General features: G+C 65.3%; 1 protein-coding gene across 4 annotated transcripts in view; it reads left to right on the top strand.

Moving 5' to 3' along the window:
• The window catches only part of TP73 (tumor protein p73), a 45,998-nt gene extending 28,658 nt beyond the window's left edge, over nucleotides 1–17,340 (top strand). For 2 of the 4 annotated variants that reach the window (XM_070046826.1, XM_030880709.3), the window contains exons 4-13: nucleotides 9,824–10,010; nucleotides 10,361–10,476; nucleotides 12,011–12,120; nucleotides 12,428–12,570; nucleotides 12,922–13,010; nucleotides 13,793–13,914; nucleotides 14,357–14,505; nucleotides 14,770–14,908; nucleotides 15,277–15,370; nucleotides 16,637–17,340. In XM_070046826.1, the coding sequence (XP_069902927.1) occupies nucleotides 9,824–10,010; nucleotides 10,361–10,476; nucleotides 12,011–12,120; nucleotides 12,428–12,570; nucleotides 12,922–13,010; nucleotides 13,793–13,914; nucleotides 14,357–14,505; nucleotides 14,770–14,908; nucleotides 15,277–15,370; nucleotides 16,637–16,975 (1,488 nt within the window). In that variant the 3' untranslated portion in view covers nucleotides 16,976–17,340. Of the gene's footprint in view, nucleotides 1–9,823; nucleotides 10,011–10,360; nucleotides 10,477–12,010; nucleotides 12,121–12,427; nucleotides 12,571–12,921; nucleotides 13,011–13,792; nucleotides 13,915–14,332; nucleotides 14,506–14,769; nucleotides 14,909–15,276; nucleotides 15,371–16,636 lie in introns of all 4 variants that reach the window. The other 2 variants (XM_030880707.3, XM_060289540.2) reach the window with 2 other exon arrangements.
• Nucleotides 17,341–17,560: the final 220 nt, after the last annotated feature.

Here is a 17,560-nt window from a genome sequence, read left to right as displayed (position 1 = left end):
GCCCTTTCTCTCCCTTCTAAGGGGGAGGGTCCCGGTCCCTCCTTCACTGACGTTCTGTCATCAGGGCCTGAGTTGCTGGCCCCGTAGGAGTCCTGGTAGGCAGCTTGGGCGGGGGGGGGGGGGGTCCTGGCTCCCTTCCTGTCCATTGTTTGAGGATGCTGATGGGGTCTGTAGCATCTGGGGGGCTTTGAGCACCTGGGATGGTCTGAGCTGGTCCTCAGGGAGGGACGGGAGCTGCCCCCTCCTGGTTGCCTCCACCACCCCCTGCCAGGTGTGTGGCCTCAGGGCTGGAGGGGCTCATGGCTTGGTCACAGTTGTGCTGGCCCTAAGTGGCCCCGTGGGGTGGCCTGTTGTCCAGGACAGAGGCAGCCCAGCGGCTGCACCAGAGGGCAGGGGAAGGCTCATTTGTCTGAGCAGCTGTGTCTCCAAGCCCCAGCCTTGCTTCCCCCGGTGCCCGAGCAGTGGACACCTCCCTCCCAGCCTGGGCACCTCTACCTGCACCCCCGCTGAGGGCTCGCGGAGCGGAGCTGAGGAGGAGGGTGCAGCTGCCTGTGCCCAGACGCCCTCCCCAGCCCTTCTCCATGCGGGGGTGGAGGTGGGACAAACATCCGTAATGAGATTTGTGGCGCCTCGGCTCTGGGGGCAGACCCCACCCCTGCAGGCTCCCTGCCTTGCCCGGGCGGGGTGGGGGACAGGCGGCCGGCTCACGGGGACCCCTGGGCATCCCGCCTGCTTGCAGCTCTGGGGGCCTGGCTGTGCGGGCGCTGCCCAGACTTGCCGCCCGGCTTGCCCTCCGGGCCTCCGCGCCGTGCCGTGCGCGGCCCCGCTACGCCAGCCGGCTGGTAACTGATAGATAATTCGTATTTTTCTCAAGTGCAGTTCCAAACTGACTGCTGCCTTCTCTCCTCTTCCTGCTCAGGAAACACACTCTCAGCGGCCCCCACGTGGCCACAGCTGTTTATGGGTCTTTGGCTTCTGCTCGGCCAAGGCCTCCTGGGAGTCCCCCCAGCGCCGGGCGCTTCATCTGCTTTGACCTGTGTCCCTTGACTTCAGCTCTCACGCCTGCATTCTTTGGGGGCAGAGGGACCCGGAGCCCTCAGCTCACAGGCGTGTGTGCACGTATGCGTGCACGCAACACTCGTACATGCATGCACAAACACGAACACGTGCAGACATGCACACACAGGCAGACGTGCAGACACATGTGCAGACATGCACACACGCAGACACTGTACACGTGTACTTGCGCACACAGGCCCGCAGGCCCCTCCTGGTCGCTGCCCAGGGTTCTGACAGCCCCTCCCCTCCTACAGGAGTCAGGAGGAGGCGGGTAGCAGGTAACTGAGCTGCCGGAGGAGGGACCTGTAGCCAGGAGCGGGGGCAGGATGAGATGGCACTGTGGCCGGCGGGGTCGTGGTGTCACAGGGGTTCGGTAACGCCCCGCCAGCGGTCGCTGTTTCCGAGCGTCCTGGCCGAGGCTTGTTCTTTCGGGGCCGTCTGGGCTTTGGAGAGAGACAGACGCCGTGAGAGATCACAGCTGTGAGCAAGGGCCCGGGACCCCGGGCACTGATGTTCTTTGGGCCGGTGGACGGGTGGAGCCCGGACAGGGATGGCAGTGCCGGGTGCCTGGGTCCTGTTGCACACCCTCCCCGGGACATGGCGGGTTGGCCTCTGGGCCCTGATGGCCACTCCCATCCCCGGGGCCCCCGTGGGTTGGCAGTGTGGGGCCTGCTCCCAGCCTGAGCCTCTCCAGGGAAGGGGCTGTCCTTGATGTTCTGGAGGTTTGGGGAGGGGCTCCAAGGTCAGCAGGCAGGCGTGGTGTGGTTGGAGCCCTGGCCCAGCTGGGCATCTGTGGGCACTGCTGATGGCCCTCAGGGAAGGCTGCCATGAGGCGAGATGGCGCGGGTACGCACGGGTGCGCACGGGTGCGAGGGCACACAGCTTGTCCCTGGGGGCCTCCAGCCAGCCCCCAAGCCTGAACACAGCCCTCTGAGTGACCTCCAGCTGCCCCCGCATCTGACGGGGTGTGTGTCCATCCGTCTGTCCTGGGGGCGAGCTGGCCCATGTGATGTGAATGCCCTCCCGTCCCACCCCTGCCCCAGAAACACGTGGGAGGGGGCCTGGGAAACGCAAAGGCTCTACGAGGGCTTCCTGGGTAGAATGTGGCTGAGTCAATGCTAATGGATTCGGGAGAAAACTTTCCAGCCCCTCGGAGGTTTGCAAGTAGGAGAATAATAGTGGAGGTGTCCCAACATGATCGTGGTATCAATTGCGTTATCCTAAAAGTTTATGGAATGCATGAGTGGAATTAATACCTTTTACTGGCACCAGAAGCAATTATATGTATTTGAAGCTGAGGGAAGAGTCCTAACAGTGTTCATTGTAGAGGTGAACCACCGAGTATTCAGGCGAAACTGGGGAGAATCTTCAGCAAACGCTTGCCCTGTGCGGAGCTCCGCGGGGGGTGCGCTCCCTGCGGCTGGTCCTGGGGGGTCAATGCCCCGGCTCGCGGCCCAAGGTGGGGGTCCCCTCAAGCAGCGGGGGAGCCCTGCGCCTGGAGGTCACAGAACTCAGCCCGGAGGGCCCTGAAAGGGGCCCCGAGTCCCTGCCGCCAAGGGGTCCCAGGGCAGCCCCCCCCCAGCTCTGAGGTTCTTGCAGGGGAGGCGCGGGGAGGCCCAGGGACAGGGCTCCAGCTCCCAGGTGCGGGGCTGTGGGCAGGGCATGACACGATAGACGTTTTACCAAGAGTCCTCTCTTGTCTGGGGCTTGTTTCCAAATTGGACGCAGCTCTGTGGATTCTAGGGTGTCTGGCTGGTGCGCAGACAGAGCCCTTGCAGGGCCCCTGTGTGGGTAGCCCGCCCGAGCCCCCGGTACATGTTGTAGGCTCTCATGTCCTCCTCACTTTACGGATAAGGAAACTGAGGCTCGGGAGGGCAGGTCCCTGCTCAAGGTCGCCCGTCAGCAAAGGGTGGAGCGGGGGTCTGAGCCCCGGCAGCCTGACCCCTGGCTTTCATCACGCAGCTTGTGGGGGGCGCAGCCTGTGCCCCTCTGTGGAGCGCGTCAAAGGAGCAGCCTCCTCTCGGCTCCGAGGGGTGGGTCCAGGGACCCCCCCAGGACCCAGTGGTGAGGGGTGCTGACCCCTAAGAGGTCCAGGGCCTGCCCTGGTGGGGATCAGCTGGCCCAGCAAGCCTGCGACTACTGTGTGTCAGTGAGTGAGTGACAGCTGCCACTGGGCGGGGAGAGTCTGCCCAGTTTGCCTTCGCAGCCTTATTTTAACTGACTGATGAAAATTCCTTTATACATATTCCTCTATTATAAAGAACACTTTATCATTACAATGCTCCAGGGCTGACCAGGCTCAGAGGTAAACGTAGCAACAGGCCGGGAGGACCTGGGACCCCTCCCCTTCCTCTTCTCGCACCTGAACCTGGCCCCCTGTTCCCGCCCCACCCTCCGGTGCCCTTAGCCCCCTCTCTAGCTGGGAAAGTGAGGCCCGAAGGGGAGCTCTCGCCCCAGCTTCTCCTAGAGCCACTGCTGCAGCCAGGGGGTCCTGAGTGCCCTGGACCTTGGCCCTGGGGGAGCGGGTTGGAGCTTGGCTTCCGAGCTGGGTGCGTCCCTGTGGTTGGTTGCCAGGGAAATCTGCTTTGGGGTTTTCTCAGATCCCAACCTTGGAAGCCAAGCTCAAGCTCATGGATCCCAGGCCCTGAAATCCCACCCGCCACGATCGGGGCTGTGAGTGTGCTGCAGCTCATTCTAGGGCAGGAAGGTCCCCGTGAGAGGTGCCCAGGGTTCAGTGAAGTGGGCAGTCAGAGGCTGTTGGGGGAAACACGCAGTGGCCTGGAGGCAGGCTCCCCCAGGATCGCAGACCTGCCCAGGGCGAGGCGCCCCCTTCCTCCGTGGGTCCCCGTGTCGTGAGGGGGCAGCCGGTGCCTCCAGGGCCTCGGAGAGGATGCACCAGGTGGTGCTTATGTGATGGGAGATGCCATGTGGTGCTGATGTGATGGGAGCCGCCATGTGCTGTGGGGTCAGATGTGTAGAAGCCACAGCGCTCCCTGCCCCAGATGCTTCGCCGGATACTTACAGGTTCCAGTGAAAACCTCGATGGCAGCCAACTGTACTAAACGCTGAAAAGTGACCACCCCTCGTGTCCAGGGCGTGCAGGTCCCCGGGGGCTCCTCTCCTGCTGGCCGGGAGTGGAGTTGATTTAGTGAAGAGAGGCACTCACTGCTTCCTGGCTGGAGGGCGTGGCTTTGCCTGTGGTCCTGAACTGGGGACTTACCTGCAGCTGCCGTGGCAGGAAGGTCAGAGACAGGAGGGCCCATCCTCAGGGCTCCCGTCGGGGCTGACACGATGGCCCTCCAGAGGGGCCACCTTGAGTATCTGCTATAGCTGCGGCCACAGCCTGACCTCCCCTCCCGCCACCCCCCCTGCCTCCTGCTGCTGGTCCAGCCCCAGGCCATCTGGAAGCTGCAGGGCGCTGGGGGAAGGAATTGCCCACCCTGGACAGTGGTCATGTCCAGCATGGTGGGCCAAAAGGCAGAGGCTCCTGGACTGTCCCGTGAGCGGAAGGTGCCCACTGACCCTTGCAGTCACCATGCTCACAAGGCCAGGCCGGCTCAAACGGCTGCAAGTGGGATGGGGTGAGCGTAGTGGGGACCTCCTTCCCCTGGCCGTCAAGGGGGCCCTCCCGGGGCTGGGCAGAGCTGGGCTGGTGGGCAGCCTCTCCACGCCGCCCCGTGCCGGGCAGTTCTGAGGCCCGGCCCACAGCCCTGCTGGCTGGGTTCTTGCCAGAGTGCTGTCTCTGTGAGGCCAGCGGGGGATGCCCACTGCCGCAGGGACGCCGGGCACAGGGGCCATGTCTGGACCTGGCTGAGGCTCTCTCTGTGAGGCCAGCGGGGGGATGCCACCTGCAGCAGGGACGCCAGGCAGAGGCCAGCGGGGGGATGCCCCCTGCCACAGGGACGCCGGGCACAGGGGCCAGCGGGGGGATGCCGCCTGCCGCAGGGACGCCGGGCACAGGGGCCACGTCTGGACCTGGCTGACGCCGAGTGTGCCGCTTGGGCTGTCGACGCTCTTTGTGCCCTGGGAGCGGGAGGGGTGGCCGTTGGCGGGAGTTCTGGGGCTCCCTGCAAGCCTGGCCTGTCCCGAGGGCTCAGAACATGTACTGCTCACCCCCTCCTCAGGGTCTGGGGGTGGCCAGATGTTGGGCCTGGGTTACGGAACAAGGACCAGATGAAGGCCCAGGCTCACCTCACCCTGCCCGTGAGGGTGTCACTGAAGCGAAAGGAAGGGCCGGGCCCTGGGAAGGAGCTTCCGGCTGGGGCCAGAGTGTGAGTGATAACAGTGGGACCCCCTGTGTGCAAGACCCCCTCCCCCACTGCTCACGGGGGGGCCAGTGGATCGCAAGGCCCTTTGGAGTCGGGACTGAGACTCATCCCACGGCATCTTGACAGAAAAGGGGGGGGCCGGAGCAGCCTCCTTTATCTGCTGGCCAGGCACCGGCTGTGGCCCCCCTCTGGAGCCAGGGGGCCCCCGGAGCCTCCAACCACCAGGCCCGCAGCCAGGGTGGGCTGCTGGCCGTGGGTTTCCCTGTGTGTGGACCCTCAATGCCTTCTGAGCGTGGGTGCTCTGAAGCAGGCTGGGGTGATGGTCACCCCCCAGGCCGGTCACCTCCCTGACACCTGTCAGAGCCCCCCATGCTCCTGGCCACTCTCTGCTGAGTGAAGACACAAGGGCTTTTCTACGGTGAGTGAGGGTCTGCGGCCTTGGGGAGGTCCTCAAAGGGTCCGTAACCCAAGAGAGGAGAGAAATGTGGGTGTGAGAGCGCGCACACGCACACACACACACACGCACACATGCACGCGCGGGTAGCAGATAAAAGTGGTCCATGAAAAAATCAGTAAAATAAAGCCCCACCGCAGGCCCCGTCGTCCAGAATCTGTCGTAACAGATTCACCCGAGCTGGTTAACGGTATTTGCGGTTTGCAAGATGCTACACGTCCCTGGAAAATGACAGACAAGTTATTATCACCTCTCCACTCTCCTTCTGCCCAGACCTGCCCGTGCCGGGCACCCAGCTGCAGGGGAGCAGGCGCGAGGAAATTAACAGCCACCACGCCGCGCCCGCCACCCTCTGCCCACCACCCCCTGCACCAGCCCTGCCAGGCCCGAGGCTCCCAGCCAGGCTGGGCCGGGCCTATCGTGGACTGGGGGGGTGGGGTGGATCGGAGGAGAGGAACCGGGTGGAGGCAGGATGGGCACACACCAGCGTCTGGGCAAACCATTTCCTGCAAACACGAAGGAACTCACGCATCCCCGAACAGGCAAGTCCTGACGGCTCTGTGTCAACCGCCGAAGATAAATAAGATTTTATCAGCTCGGAATCTGTTGAAACACATCCATCTAGCGGTTCTAGGGAAGGAGAGGCAGGAGGGAGGGAAGGAGAGGCAGGAGGGAGGGAGGGCGAGAAGAAGCATCGCCGCGTGACCTTTTTTACAAAACAGATGAGGACTCAGGCACCCTCCTCCTCCCTGCCCCGTGCCCGGGGCGGCCTGAGGCCCCGGAGCTCTGGGAGGAGAGGAAGGATCTAGGGGAGGGGGTGGGGGGCTCCATCATTCCCTCCAGGTCCCACCCTGCCCCCAACCCCAGGTTTGGCTATCCAGGCCTACCCCCTCCCCCTCCCAGGCTTCCTTCCTGCCCTGCGGCCCAGCGGCCGCAGGTGTCACCACCTGATGCTACCAGGGTGGGGAGGCCTCAGGCACCCCTCCCTGACGCTGCCCGACTTGGGCCAGGCTGGGCGTCCGTGGGTCCAGCCCCTGCTGGGGGGCTGGGGCCTGACCGGGTGTGTGCCCAAGGGCAGCGTGAACAGCCAGCTGAGGGCAGTACTGGGCTGGGGACACTACTAGGGGAGCAGGCCACCCAAGGCCGTCGGGGGCCTTGCCGGGGTGCAGAGGGAGGGGGCTCCTCTGTCCACGCTCATCGCCAGCCAGCCGGGGTGAGGCACCCCAGGCAGCTCTGCGCTCCCAGCCGAGCCGGCTTTCGGCTTTCAGCTTTCGGCTTTCGGCTTTCGGAGGGGCGGTCAGGCGGCCGCTGCCCTCGGTACCAGGGACAGCTCCCAGCAGCTCCTCCCAGGGGCGGGGCGTGCACAGCTCCGGAGGAGGTGGCCAGTGGGTCTGGGGCAGGCAGGCCAGAGGGAAAGGCTGCGCTGGTGGGGGCGGGGGCTCTGAAGCCACGTGGCGGCGATCAGGGAGCCTGGGGAGGGGGCTGCAGCTTTGCGCCTCCCAAGGCTGCGCCTGGAGCCTGGCTCCATCCATTCCCCCTTGGGGCTGCCTGCGGTGGTTGGTCGACGTTGGAGAGGGCACTGCGGGGCCAGCATGCCCTTGGGGGCCCGTTCGGCTCCATCCGTCCCTAACCACAGCCTTGGACTTGAACCCACTGCCCCTGCTCACACCGGAGGCCAGGAGCCACCTCACCTGGAGATGAGGAAGCACAGGAACACGTGCGGGCGCTTCCACAGTGGGCAAGGTTCAGGGGTGTTACATGTAGCGGCACATCACAGGCCAGCGATCAAGACGCGGGGAGGTGTCCAGTGGTTTCAGGCATCCCAGCTATCAAACCCAGAGCCAAAATTGCAACACAGTGGCCAGGCCTCCGACGCCGCACCCCTTGCTGACCACCCCCCAGCCCAGGCCAGCTCTCTGTGGGTCCTCAACACGCCCCCCCCCCAGCCCTGGTCACCTCATTCGCTGGACCCTCTGCAGGCAGGTGGGACACCTGCAGGGGAAGAAGCACCCTTTGGAATCCACCAACGCTGCAGGCGGCCCCGGTGAGGCCGCGTGGCATTCAGGCGTGAGCCTCCTATGAGTCTAGCTTCTTCTGGGGGCTGGGGGGCTCTGTCCACTTTCCTTGGTGAGCCAAGGGGCTGGCGAACACGAGGCGCTCAACAAAGGCTTGCCGCGTGGACGGCTCTCGGGATCCGAGCCTCTCCCTCCACGCTGCTTGTGTTCAGGTCCCTGGAGTCCAGCTGAGACCCGCCATTCCCTGTGGGGCCCTCCGCTTCCAGGAAGTCCCCCAAGTAGGCCCCTGGAGCTCCTCCATGCCACTCACCAGGCAGTTTCCTCTGGAAACTAACTGCACACTTGTCTCAGGTCAGGGACGGGTCCCGAAGCCTCACACGTGGTGGACGAGAGAGCTGGGCACTAAACTGGCAACTGGTGTTTGCTCTGGGCTGGGCTGCTGCTGCCCTGGGCACGGCCCTCAGGACAGGACTCAGCTCAGGACAAGCTCAGCTTATCTCCCAGACTGGTGCTTCGGGGAGTGAAGGGGCAGCATCTATACCGGTGGGGACCCAGGAGGTCAGCGGTCACCTCCCTGGGAAGCAGGACTGCCCCCCCCGTGGCCCCAAGCCCACTGAGGGCCCACCTACACCCATGGGGGGTGTCCCTTCCTGCCGAAGCGGGGTCGCAGGCACAGGTGGATGGGGTACCCGGGAGGCGACAAGCCCTGTGGGCATCCAATTCCCTTCCATGATAGGGGCCTAAGGGGGCTCGCCCTGAAGTCACCGCTGAGGGAGTTGGACAGGGTCCCAATGCCCCAGGACACCACTAGGGAGACCCCAGCTTGGGCTTGTCCCCGAGCCCCCTCAGACCCCATCCCAGGTCAGCATTTCCAGCTGGGTTGCAGCTCATCAGAGGAAGGACATCTTGCACTGCTCAGGGCCAAGGGCTCCGAGGCTCTGAGGGTCCAGTGTGTCCCTTGGTGGCCAGAGGGTCAGGGTGTCAGGCCCCAGCTTCCTCAGCAAAGGTGGGATCAGACCTGCTCGTCCTCTGGTCTGCAGCAACCCTCCAGCCTCAATTTCCCTGACAACCATGGTGGGATGCGATGGGGGGCTCTCCAGGACCCTGTGGCTGGAGTAACTCTGAGTCCCCGGGGGCTTGTGGGGGGCCCAGGGCTGTGGCATGACAGGAAGCATCCTGGGACTCTGAGACCCTGATGTTCCCTACTGTCCCTGGGGGATGGGGCCATGAGGAGCCCTGATGGATCCCCCCAGCCAGCTTGGAAACGAGTGGGCACCCCTGTTTCCAAGGGACCCTTCCATCAAGGGGCACTTTGAACTCGTGAGAGCCGGCCTGGGTCCTCGGGTGGGCCACCTGGACCTCTGGGCGCTCGCCCTGGAGGCCCCTTCAGGTGGCCCGGGAGTCATCTGATCCTCCCCGGGTCAAGGTCTTGGGCTGGGGGTCCTGGGGCTTCAAGGTCAAAGACCGCCACCCGCAGTGGCCAGAAGTAAGCCAAAGGGCTGGCCCCTCAGAGGATGGTCCAGGGAGTCCCTGTGCACGTTTCCTCTGTACAGAGGGCAGAAAACCTAACTCGAGGCTTTTAAAACCCCAGACATGAGGCTGTACCCTCCCCCCTTCAAACTACTGCAGTCTGGGGGCTTAAGGTTCGCAGGCTTGATGCACTGGACCTGGCTCCCCGCCCCCGTCCCAGCCCTGCTCTCCAGCAGCTCCTTCTCACCATCCTGGCCTTTACTGTCCTCATCCATAGAATGGACCTAATGGTACCTACTTCTCCAACCCATGAGATCCAGGTGGATAAGCGTCTCAGCCTGGCTGCACGGGGCACTCAGAGCAGCTGCTCTCACTGAGCCCACACCAGCCAGACACTGATGGGTGGGTGCCGGGGAGAGGCTCTTTGAGGGAAGGAAGCCCAGAGGTGTTCAGCTGAGGGTCAGGCATGCGGTGGCCGGGACTCCTGGTGGGGGACACAGCAGGCGAGGGTGTGGAGTTGGGACGGCCAGCCTCACCCCGGTCCCCACCCCCTGCAGTATTCTCCTCTGCTAAAGAAGCTTTACTGCCAAATCGCCAAGACGTGCCCCATCCAGATCAAGGTGTCCACCCCGCCGCCTCCGGGCACTGTCATCCGCGCCATGCCCATCTACAAGAAGGCGGAGCACGTGACCGAGGTCGTGAAGCGCTGCCCCAACCACGAGCTCGGGCGGGACTTCAACGAAGGTGAGTGTCCCTGCCCCACCCACTCCTGCACTCAGCAGCCGGCGCCCCAGCCAGGAAGGAGAGGGCTGGCCGGGGCCTCTTTCCTGGCGGCGGCAAGTCCGATGCGAGGGGCTGACAGGTGGGTTCAGCATCCCCTCCCCAGTTCCGTGTCCTGCCAGCTCTGCTTGGGGCCTTGGGTGCTGGTGCCCACAGGTGAGCGGGGAGCAGGGCTGCTGGGCCAAGTGCCCCGGGTGCATGAGGGCTGCCGGCGGGTCTGAGTCCCACTGGGAGGCCCGAGTCCCCTGCGATGCGCCCGGCACAGGGGCGCAGACCCCGGCTGGCACCTCTGAAGCGGCGTCCCCTCTCGGCAGGACAGTCTGCCCCCGCCAGCCACCTCATCCGCGTGGAGGGCAACAACCTTTCGCAGTACGTGGACGACCCCGTCACCGGCAGGCAGAGCGTCATGGTGCCCTACGAGCCCCCGCAGGTAGGGGGCAGGACTTCGGGGCAGAGACCCCTCGGGTCACTTCCCAAGTGTCCCCGAGCTGTGCAGATCCTCCCCCAACCTCATGTCCATCCCTCCCTTGCCTGTGGGTGGGGCTCTGACCACCTACTCTGCCTAGCTGTGGGCGGGGCTGGGGGGGTCCCCTCCGGCCCTCTCTAGGCATCCACATCCCTTGCTTTACAGTTTGGGCCTGCTGACCCTTGGGCCTCAGCCCGGCCCTGCGTCCCCTCTTCCTGCCTGTCTGTTTCCTATGGCCCGGCCTGGGCTCTGGGGGATGGAGGGGCTGAGGTCAGGAGGAGTTAGCCCGGGTAGAGCTGGGGGGCCGCGGGGAGAGGAGAGACCTGCGGTCGGGGGCACAGCACTGCAGGGCCCGGAGGTGTGGGGGAGGCTGTGGGGGATTGTTGCAAGAGGTGGGCGGGGGCGGAGAGACCCTGGAGGTCTGACTTTGACCTGAAGGCAGCAGAAGGTTCTGGGGCTCATGTGCGAGCCGGACTGGGGTAAAAAGCTGGGGTGGAGAGAAGTCGGGGTGGCACCAACCAGTGACGGTGGGGTGGGGCTGCCAGGATGGCAGGTGGAGACCGAGTCCCAGCAGTGCGCCTTGTGGGCTATGCTTCCCAGGGTGGGCGGGTGACGGCGAGCCCTCACCTTTCCTCTGCCTGGGTCTGAGACGCCCGTGCCCCCTGCACAGAATTGTACCCAGTCCTCCAGGCGCCCCCTTCCAGACCCCATCACTGTACCTGGTCCCTCAGGACCCCCTGTGGTTCCCTAGGAACAGCCCTTACATTGGCGGGGCCCGGGGAGGGCTTACCACCCTGCCTTCCCTCCCCGGAGCCTCACTGGCACCTCCAGGACCAGGAAAGCAGGTCTCTCCCGCCCCCTGGTGGCTGCCACGTGCCAGCAGTTTTGTGAAAGGCCAGGTTTCCTAAGCCATCATCCTGACCCAGAGAGACCGTGACAACTGTCCATTTTGTGGTACTGGGATGCCCACTGGTCAAGAGGTCCCGGGTTCACATCTCACTGTCTCCACAAACTCCCTGGAACAAGTGTGTGTGCTGGGAGCCCACTCGGACGGCTCTGGTCCCTCCCTCTGCCAGAGCTGTGCCATGCACCCCACTGCCCAGAAGAGCCCACAGTTTGCAAAGCACACGCCTGTGCCCACAGAGGCCTGTGCATGTGCCTGCCCACACTCAGCCTCCGGCGCCACCCCCAGCCTGTGCCAGGGGAGGTGGTTGGAGCAGCCAGACCAAGGCTCTCTTGGTTCCAGAGACAGCACAGCACATGGTACTCAGTGTACTTGCTGTGTGGCTGGCTGGCTGGATAGGTAGGTGGATGGGTGGGTGGGGGATGGATGGTGGATGGGTGGATAGACAGCAGAGGACCACAGGACAGGGCCCAGCTCCCCCTTGCCTACCCAGAGATGCGAGGGGCAGGTGCCTGGAAGCCCAGGAGCCCCCAGCCCTGTGGACTGGGGCCCACGTGCTGACAGCACAGCTTCTCCCTGACCCTCCTGCGGCAGGTGGGGACAGAGTTCACCACCATCCTGTACAACTTCATGTGCAACAGCAGCTGTGTCGGGGGCATGAACCGGCGGCCCATCCTCATCATCATTACCCTGGAGACGCGGGAGTGAGTCTGCTGGACGCGGGGGTCGGGGGGGGCATCAGGGCAGGGACTTGGGCCCGTGCTTCTGGGGCGCTTGCTGGAGAGACAGGGAGGCCATGAGCAAGGGGAGGTGCAGGCCCTGCAGGCCACGTGCTGGGAAGGGCTGCTGGGGCAGGAGCTGCCTCGGGAGGGACGCAGGGCACCTGGCGTCCCAGAGCAGCTGGGCACTCAGCCCTGAGCCCTCGGCCCATCAAGGCCGGTCCTGTGGGGTCCGAGGTGGGTGGGGACGGTGGGCCCCAAGGCTCACGGTCCCGGCTGTGCCCCTGGACAGCGGACAAGTGCTGGGCCGCCGGTCCTTCGAGGGCCGCATCTGTGCCTGTCCTGGCCGAGACCGCAAGGCGGATGAAGACCACTTCCGCGAACAGCAGGCCCTGAACGAGAGCGCTGCCAGGAGCGGGGCTGCCAGCAAGCGCGGTGAGCAGGGCCGGGCCGGGGGTGCGGGGCTGGAGGGCCACCCTGGAACGTCAGAGCCAGGCCACCCTAGGACACAGCTGGACCTGTCTCGGGGCTCGGGGGAAACGCACGAGCCTGTGTCCGGGGCACAGAGCCAGCCCCGCCTGCGTGGCCGCCCCCGGTGCCCTCCGTCCAGTGTGGGTGGCCGCCCGGGTTTGCTCATCTGAGTGGGTGACCAGTCTCCGGGCCTGTCCACAAGGGGCACCTTGGGAAGGTCGGCTCACGCCGGGGGGCGGGGTCGGCTTGGCTAACCTGCACGTGGCCCCTCCTCCCTGCCTGCTCACGAAGCTGCCCCACCCCGCCCCCTGCCAGCCTTCAAGCAGAGCCCCCCTGCTCTCCCTGCCCTGAGCACCAACGGGAAGAAGAAGCGGCACGGGGATGAGGAAACCTACTACATCCACGTGAGCGCGCCGCGTCTGCGGCCCCCAGGCTGGGGCAGCGGGGAGTGGGGGGGGTCCTGGGACCCCCAGGGTGGCAGGTGCAGCCTGGCACATCTGAGAGCTGAGACCCCGAGCTCTGCAGGCTGCAGGGCCTAGAAGGGAGAACCAGCTCTCAGAGAGGGAGAGCTGGCCTGACGCAGCTCCCAGCGCAGGAGTGTCGCTGTAGATACAATGGTACAGCGTGTGGGGCAGTGAAGGTCTCCCCACCGCCGGGTAGGGCACGTGCCAGGAATGCCACGCTCCCACAGCCTGGCAGGCCCCAGCCACATCACCAAAGTGAGTTTACAGCCTGTGGCGTGATGCGGCCATTCCAGCTCGGATAAAACCCCACCTGCTCTGCTAGGACTGGTATCCGTGACGTGAGCTTATCATTTTTTGAGTCTTTCAAGAATGAGTTCCAAAAAAAAAATAGGAATGAGTTCCTTGTTCTAAAAGCCCCGTATTTGTGCAGCGCCCCCGCATCCCAGCACCCCAAGTGTGCTGAGCTGTGGAAAGGGGAAGGTGGGCAGCGAGGCAAAGTCTCAAGGGTAGGAAGGGGTGGGCGTGGTTTGTGCAGACAGGAGACCCACCCACCAGACTCCCCCAGACCTGCTTCCTGGGAGAGGAGAGTAGGGTTGGGGGACTCCCGGCCCGTGGGGGACTGGGGAGCCCCGAGAAAGGAGAGACGCTTCGCCGCGCGGGGGGGCTGGGGCTGGGCAGTGCCCACACGCACCTGGGCAGAGGGTCCACCTCTCCGTGCTCAGGTGCGGGGCCGGGAGAACTTTGAAATCCTGATGAAGGTCAAGGAGAGCCTGGAGTTGATGGAGCTGGTGCCCCAGCAGCTGGTCGAGTCCTACCGGCAGCAGCAGCAGCTCCTGCAGAGGCCGTGAGTGCAGCCCCTCCCGCCCCCAGGCTGCCCGTCCTGCCCAGCTGCCCGGGGGAGAAGGATGGGGCAGGGCGACCCAGCAGGGACGGTGCCAGCAGCACCAGGCCGCGCTTGGCGTCTCATCTCCCGGGAGGCCTTCCCTGAACTGCGGCGTCTCAGCCCACATGTCTCCCGAGTGAAGGCGAGGGGCGGTGGTGGGAGGGACGCCGACCCACCAAGAGCAGGGCCGGTTCCAGGGGCCCCCACCCCCTCCCACCCATCGCCCGGGTCCTGCCTGCCAGCGGGCCCGTGGCCGAGTGTGGCCACCGCCCGGCAGGGAGGCTGGGCGCGGAGGCGGGCGCTCTGACACCTCAGCACAGGGCGGGGGCTCCAGGCCCCTGCAGCAGGGGGGCTTTACATGTGGAGGTGCTTCTTACAGACCCCAGCTGTCCCTTCCAAGCAGGGGCCACCTGCAGCCTCCGTCCTACGGGCCTGTCCTCTCGCCCGTGAGCAAAGCGCACGGGGCTATCAACAAGCTGCCCTCCGTCAACCAGCTGGTGGGCCAGCCTCCCCTGCACGGCTCGGCGGCCGCGCCCAGCCTGGGGCCCATGGGTGAGTGGCGCGGGCAGCGTGGCCGGGATGGGCGGGGAGGCCCAGCGGGCGGCCGGGCTCCAGACTCCCCGGCTCAGGACCACGCGGGGCTCTCGACGGCTGCTCCCTCCAGCAGCTCCCGCCCAGGAACAGGAGGCCCGGCCATGGACGGTCTCCTCTGTCCACTCCCGGTCTTGGGGAGGGCCGAGCGTTACGAGCCTCCCCCGCACAGCCTGGGACGCCCGGCCCGGCCCCCTCTGACCGTCCCACCTGCCTCCCACCCAGGCCCCGGGATACTCAACAACCACGGCCACGCCCTGCCAGCCAACGGTGAGATAAACGGCGGCCCCAGCTCCCAGTCCATGGTCTCGGGGTCCCACTGTACCCCGCCACCCCCCTACCACGCCGACCCCAGCCTGGTCAGGTACGTGGGCCGCTGCCGGCCACTGCCACTCACCCACTAACCTCAGCCCTGGTGGCTCCTGGTCGCCTGGCCCCCAGCCGGGGGGCGGTCTCTGCCTGCTGCCCCTCGCAGCCTGTGCTCTAACGCTCTGCCGTCTTGAGAACAGACAGGGGCAGAGGGATGTCGGGAGTGAGCATCCAGCAGGTGCTCGGAGGGAGAGCAAAAAAGCCAGGGGTTCCTGGAGGCTGTGCCCCGGCGAGCGTGTCCCCGACACCGCGGCCACCGCTGGCCAGGGGCGACCTGTGGGGTGGCCAGTTGCCACCCAGACGGGCCGCACAGCCAGGTTCTTAGAAGGTAATGCTGCTTTATTTCCCCAATTCTCTCTGCAGTTTTTTAACAGGCTTGGGGTGTCCCAACTGCATCGAGTATTTCACCTCCCAGGGGTTACAGAACATTTACCACCTGCAGAACCTAACGATAGAGGTAACGGCCCCGGCAGGGCAGGTGCAGGGAGCCCACCCCCAGACCAGCGCAGGGCCCTGTCCGCGGGGCAGGGAGCTTTCTCCCCTTGCTGGGGCAGTCCCTCCGTGTCCTGTCCTCCCCGTGTAAGGGAGGGCTGGAGAATTTAGAAAACCTTCCCACCGGCAGCCCGATCTATGTGCTGACATCCGGCTCCATGCGGCTGGACGGGACTCGCCGGGGCCCCTCATTTGGACTTGAGTCTTGTCTCCTGTGACCCGGCTGCCTTTGATTTGGGGGACTGGCTGTCTCCAAGGCACGAAGAAGTGCAGAAGGCGAAGGCCGGAAGGGTCCTGGGGCTGGTCTAGTTCAGTGCCATTTACACAGGGAGAAGCTGAGGCCCAAACTGCTTGCCGTGCACGCACAGCAACTGAATGTCTGGTCCAGGATGTGCGGGGTACAAGTGCCCCACCCTTGGCATCCTGACCCCTGACCTCACAGCCAGGGCTTGTCTTTAGGTTAAACAAGAGTCCCAGCAACGAGCACTCGTAGCCTGGTGTTGCCTTGAGTGTAATGACTAGTAGCCAGAGCCCGGGAGACACAGCTGTCGGCCGGATCCTGGGGGGCTCCAGCTCAGCGGGCTGGAGTCTCCGCAGCCCCTGCTCTGCAGCCGGCTCCGGGTCAGAGGCCCGTCCAGGCTCGTGCCCAGCCAAGGCCACAGGGCAGAGATGCGGGTTTGCCAGAGGGAGCTGGGGCCAGTGGCTCAGAGGGCTGCCTTGTTGTGTGTCCACTAACGCCCTCCCTAGGGAACAACCCCCCTTGTTCCAGGCAGCTAACCCCTACTGGGCTAGCTCAGTGCATGTTAACCCTGCCTCACCAGCAGATGCTGTGCCTGGCCGGCGGGGTGGGGAGGGAGCGGGCGACAGGAGCCTGAGAATCTGCTCTGCCCTTGCTGGGGGGGGGGGGGCCCGCCCGCCCTCTAGGTTCCGGCGTGCCCCCACACGTCACTTCTTAGCTCTCCTGCCACCTGTCTGGGGCAGAATTCAGTGCGGCCAGACCACCAGGCACAGGGCAGGCCCAGCACTGCCCCTCCTCCGACCGCACTATCTGCTTCCCCCGCACCGTCCAGTGCCTGGACAGGTGGCCCTTGGGGTGTGGGTTCCTCGCCTCCCTCCTGGTGGTCCCACGATGGCTGTGCGGGGGCAGGCGGAGCCCCTGGCGGGAGGGGGAGAGGGCAGAGTCTGCCGCTGAGCCCTCTGACGGGGGCGGCCGTGTGCGCTACGCTTGCAGGACCTGGGGGCCCTGAAGATCCCGGACCAGCACCGAATGACCATCTGGAGGGGCCTCCAGGACCTGAAGCAGAGCCACGACTATGGCGCGCAGCAGCTGATCCGCTCCAGCAGCAACGCGGCCACCATCGCCATCGGGGGCTCAGGGGAGCTGCAGCGGCAGCGGGTCATGGAGGCCGTGCACTTCCGCGTGCGCCACACCATCACCATCCCCAACCGCGGGGGCCCGGCTGGGGGTGCGGGGCCCGACGAGTGGGCCGACTTCGGCTTCGACCTCCCGGACTGCAAGTCCCGCAAACAGTCCATCAAAGAGGAGTTCACGGAGAGCGAGGCCAACTGAGGTGGGGCCAGCACATCCAGGGCCCCCCTGACCCGGTGCTAGCGACCCAGAGAGCAGAGAGCCCCGGGAGCCGTGCTGGATGTCTGCTTCCTTTTTGTCACCAACTGCCTTGGGAGGCAGGACCTCTGGGCTCTGCCGGGAAAGGGACTTGGGCAGGGGGATGCCCCTGAGGAGGGGCTCCCGGAGCTGCGCTGAGGGTGCGCGCCCAGGACCCATCCTCCAGGGGTCCGGGGGGCCTCCCCCTCCCTGCCTTGCCTTCCTGGGGGCTCTGCTGACCGACTGCCAGAAAGTATTTTCCGATGCTCTGGCTCTGGGTAGCAACACGGCTCGGTGCTTGTACCTAGACACTCCTGTTTTCGGGTCAAGGTTCCAGACCACATCTCTGCCTGAGGCTGTCCCTCTGCTGGTCTTGAGGGTCAGTCTGCCCTTGCACACCTGACCGCTGGTGCAAAGCCTACTGCAGCCACCTCCCACTTCCTGCCCCAAACAAAAACCAGAGTTTCACTGGAATCGGGGAGGCAAGGAAACTCCTGGTCGGCGGCCTCCAGCCAGCACCCGTGCCAACACCTCTGGCTGCAGCCCGTC

Source organism: Globicephala melas, chromosome 1 (assembly GCF_963455315.2).
Source record: "Globicephala melas chromosome 1, mGloMel1.2, whole genome shotgun sequence".
Taxonomy (NCBI): Eukaryota; Metazoa; Chordata; class Mammalia; order Artiodactyla; family Delphinidae; genus Globicephala; species Globicephala melas.
The sequence above is the reverse complement of the archived record's forward strand: the minus strand, read 5'-3'. Positions and strand labels throughout refer to the sequence as shown.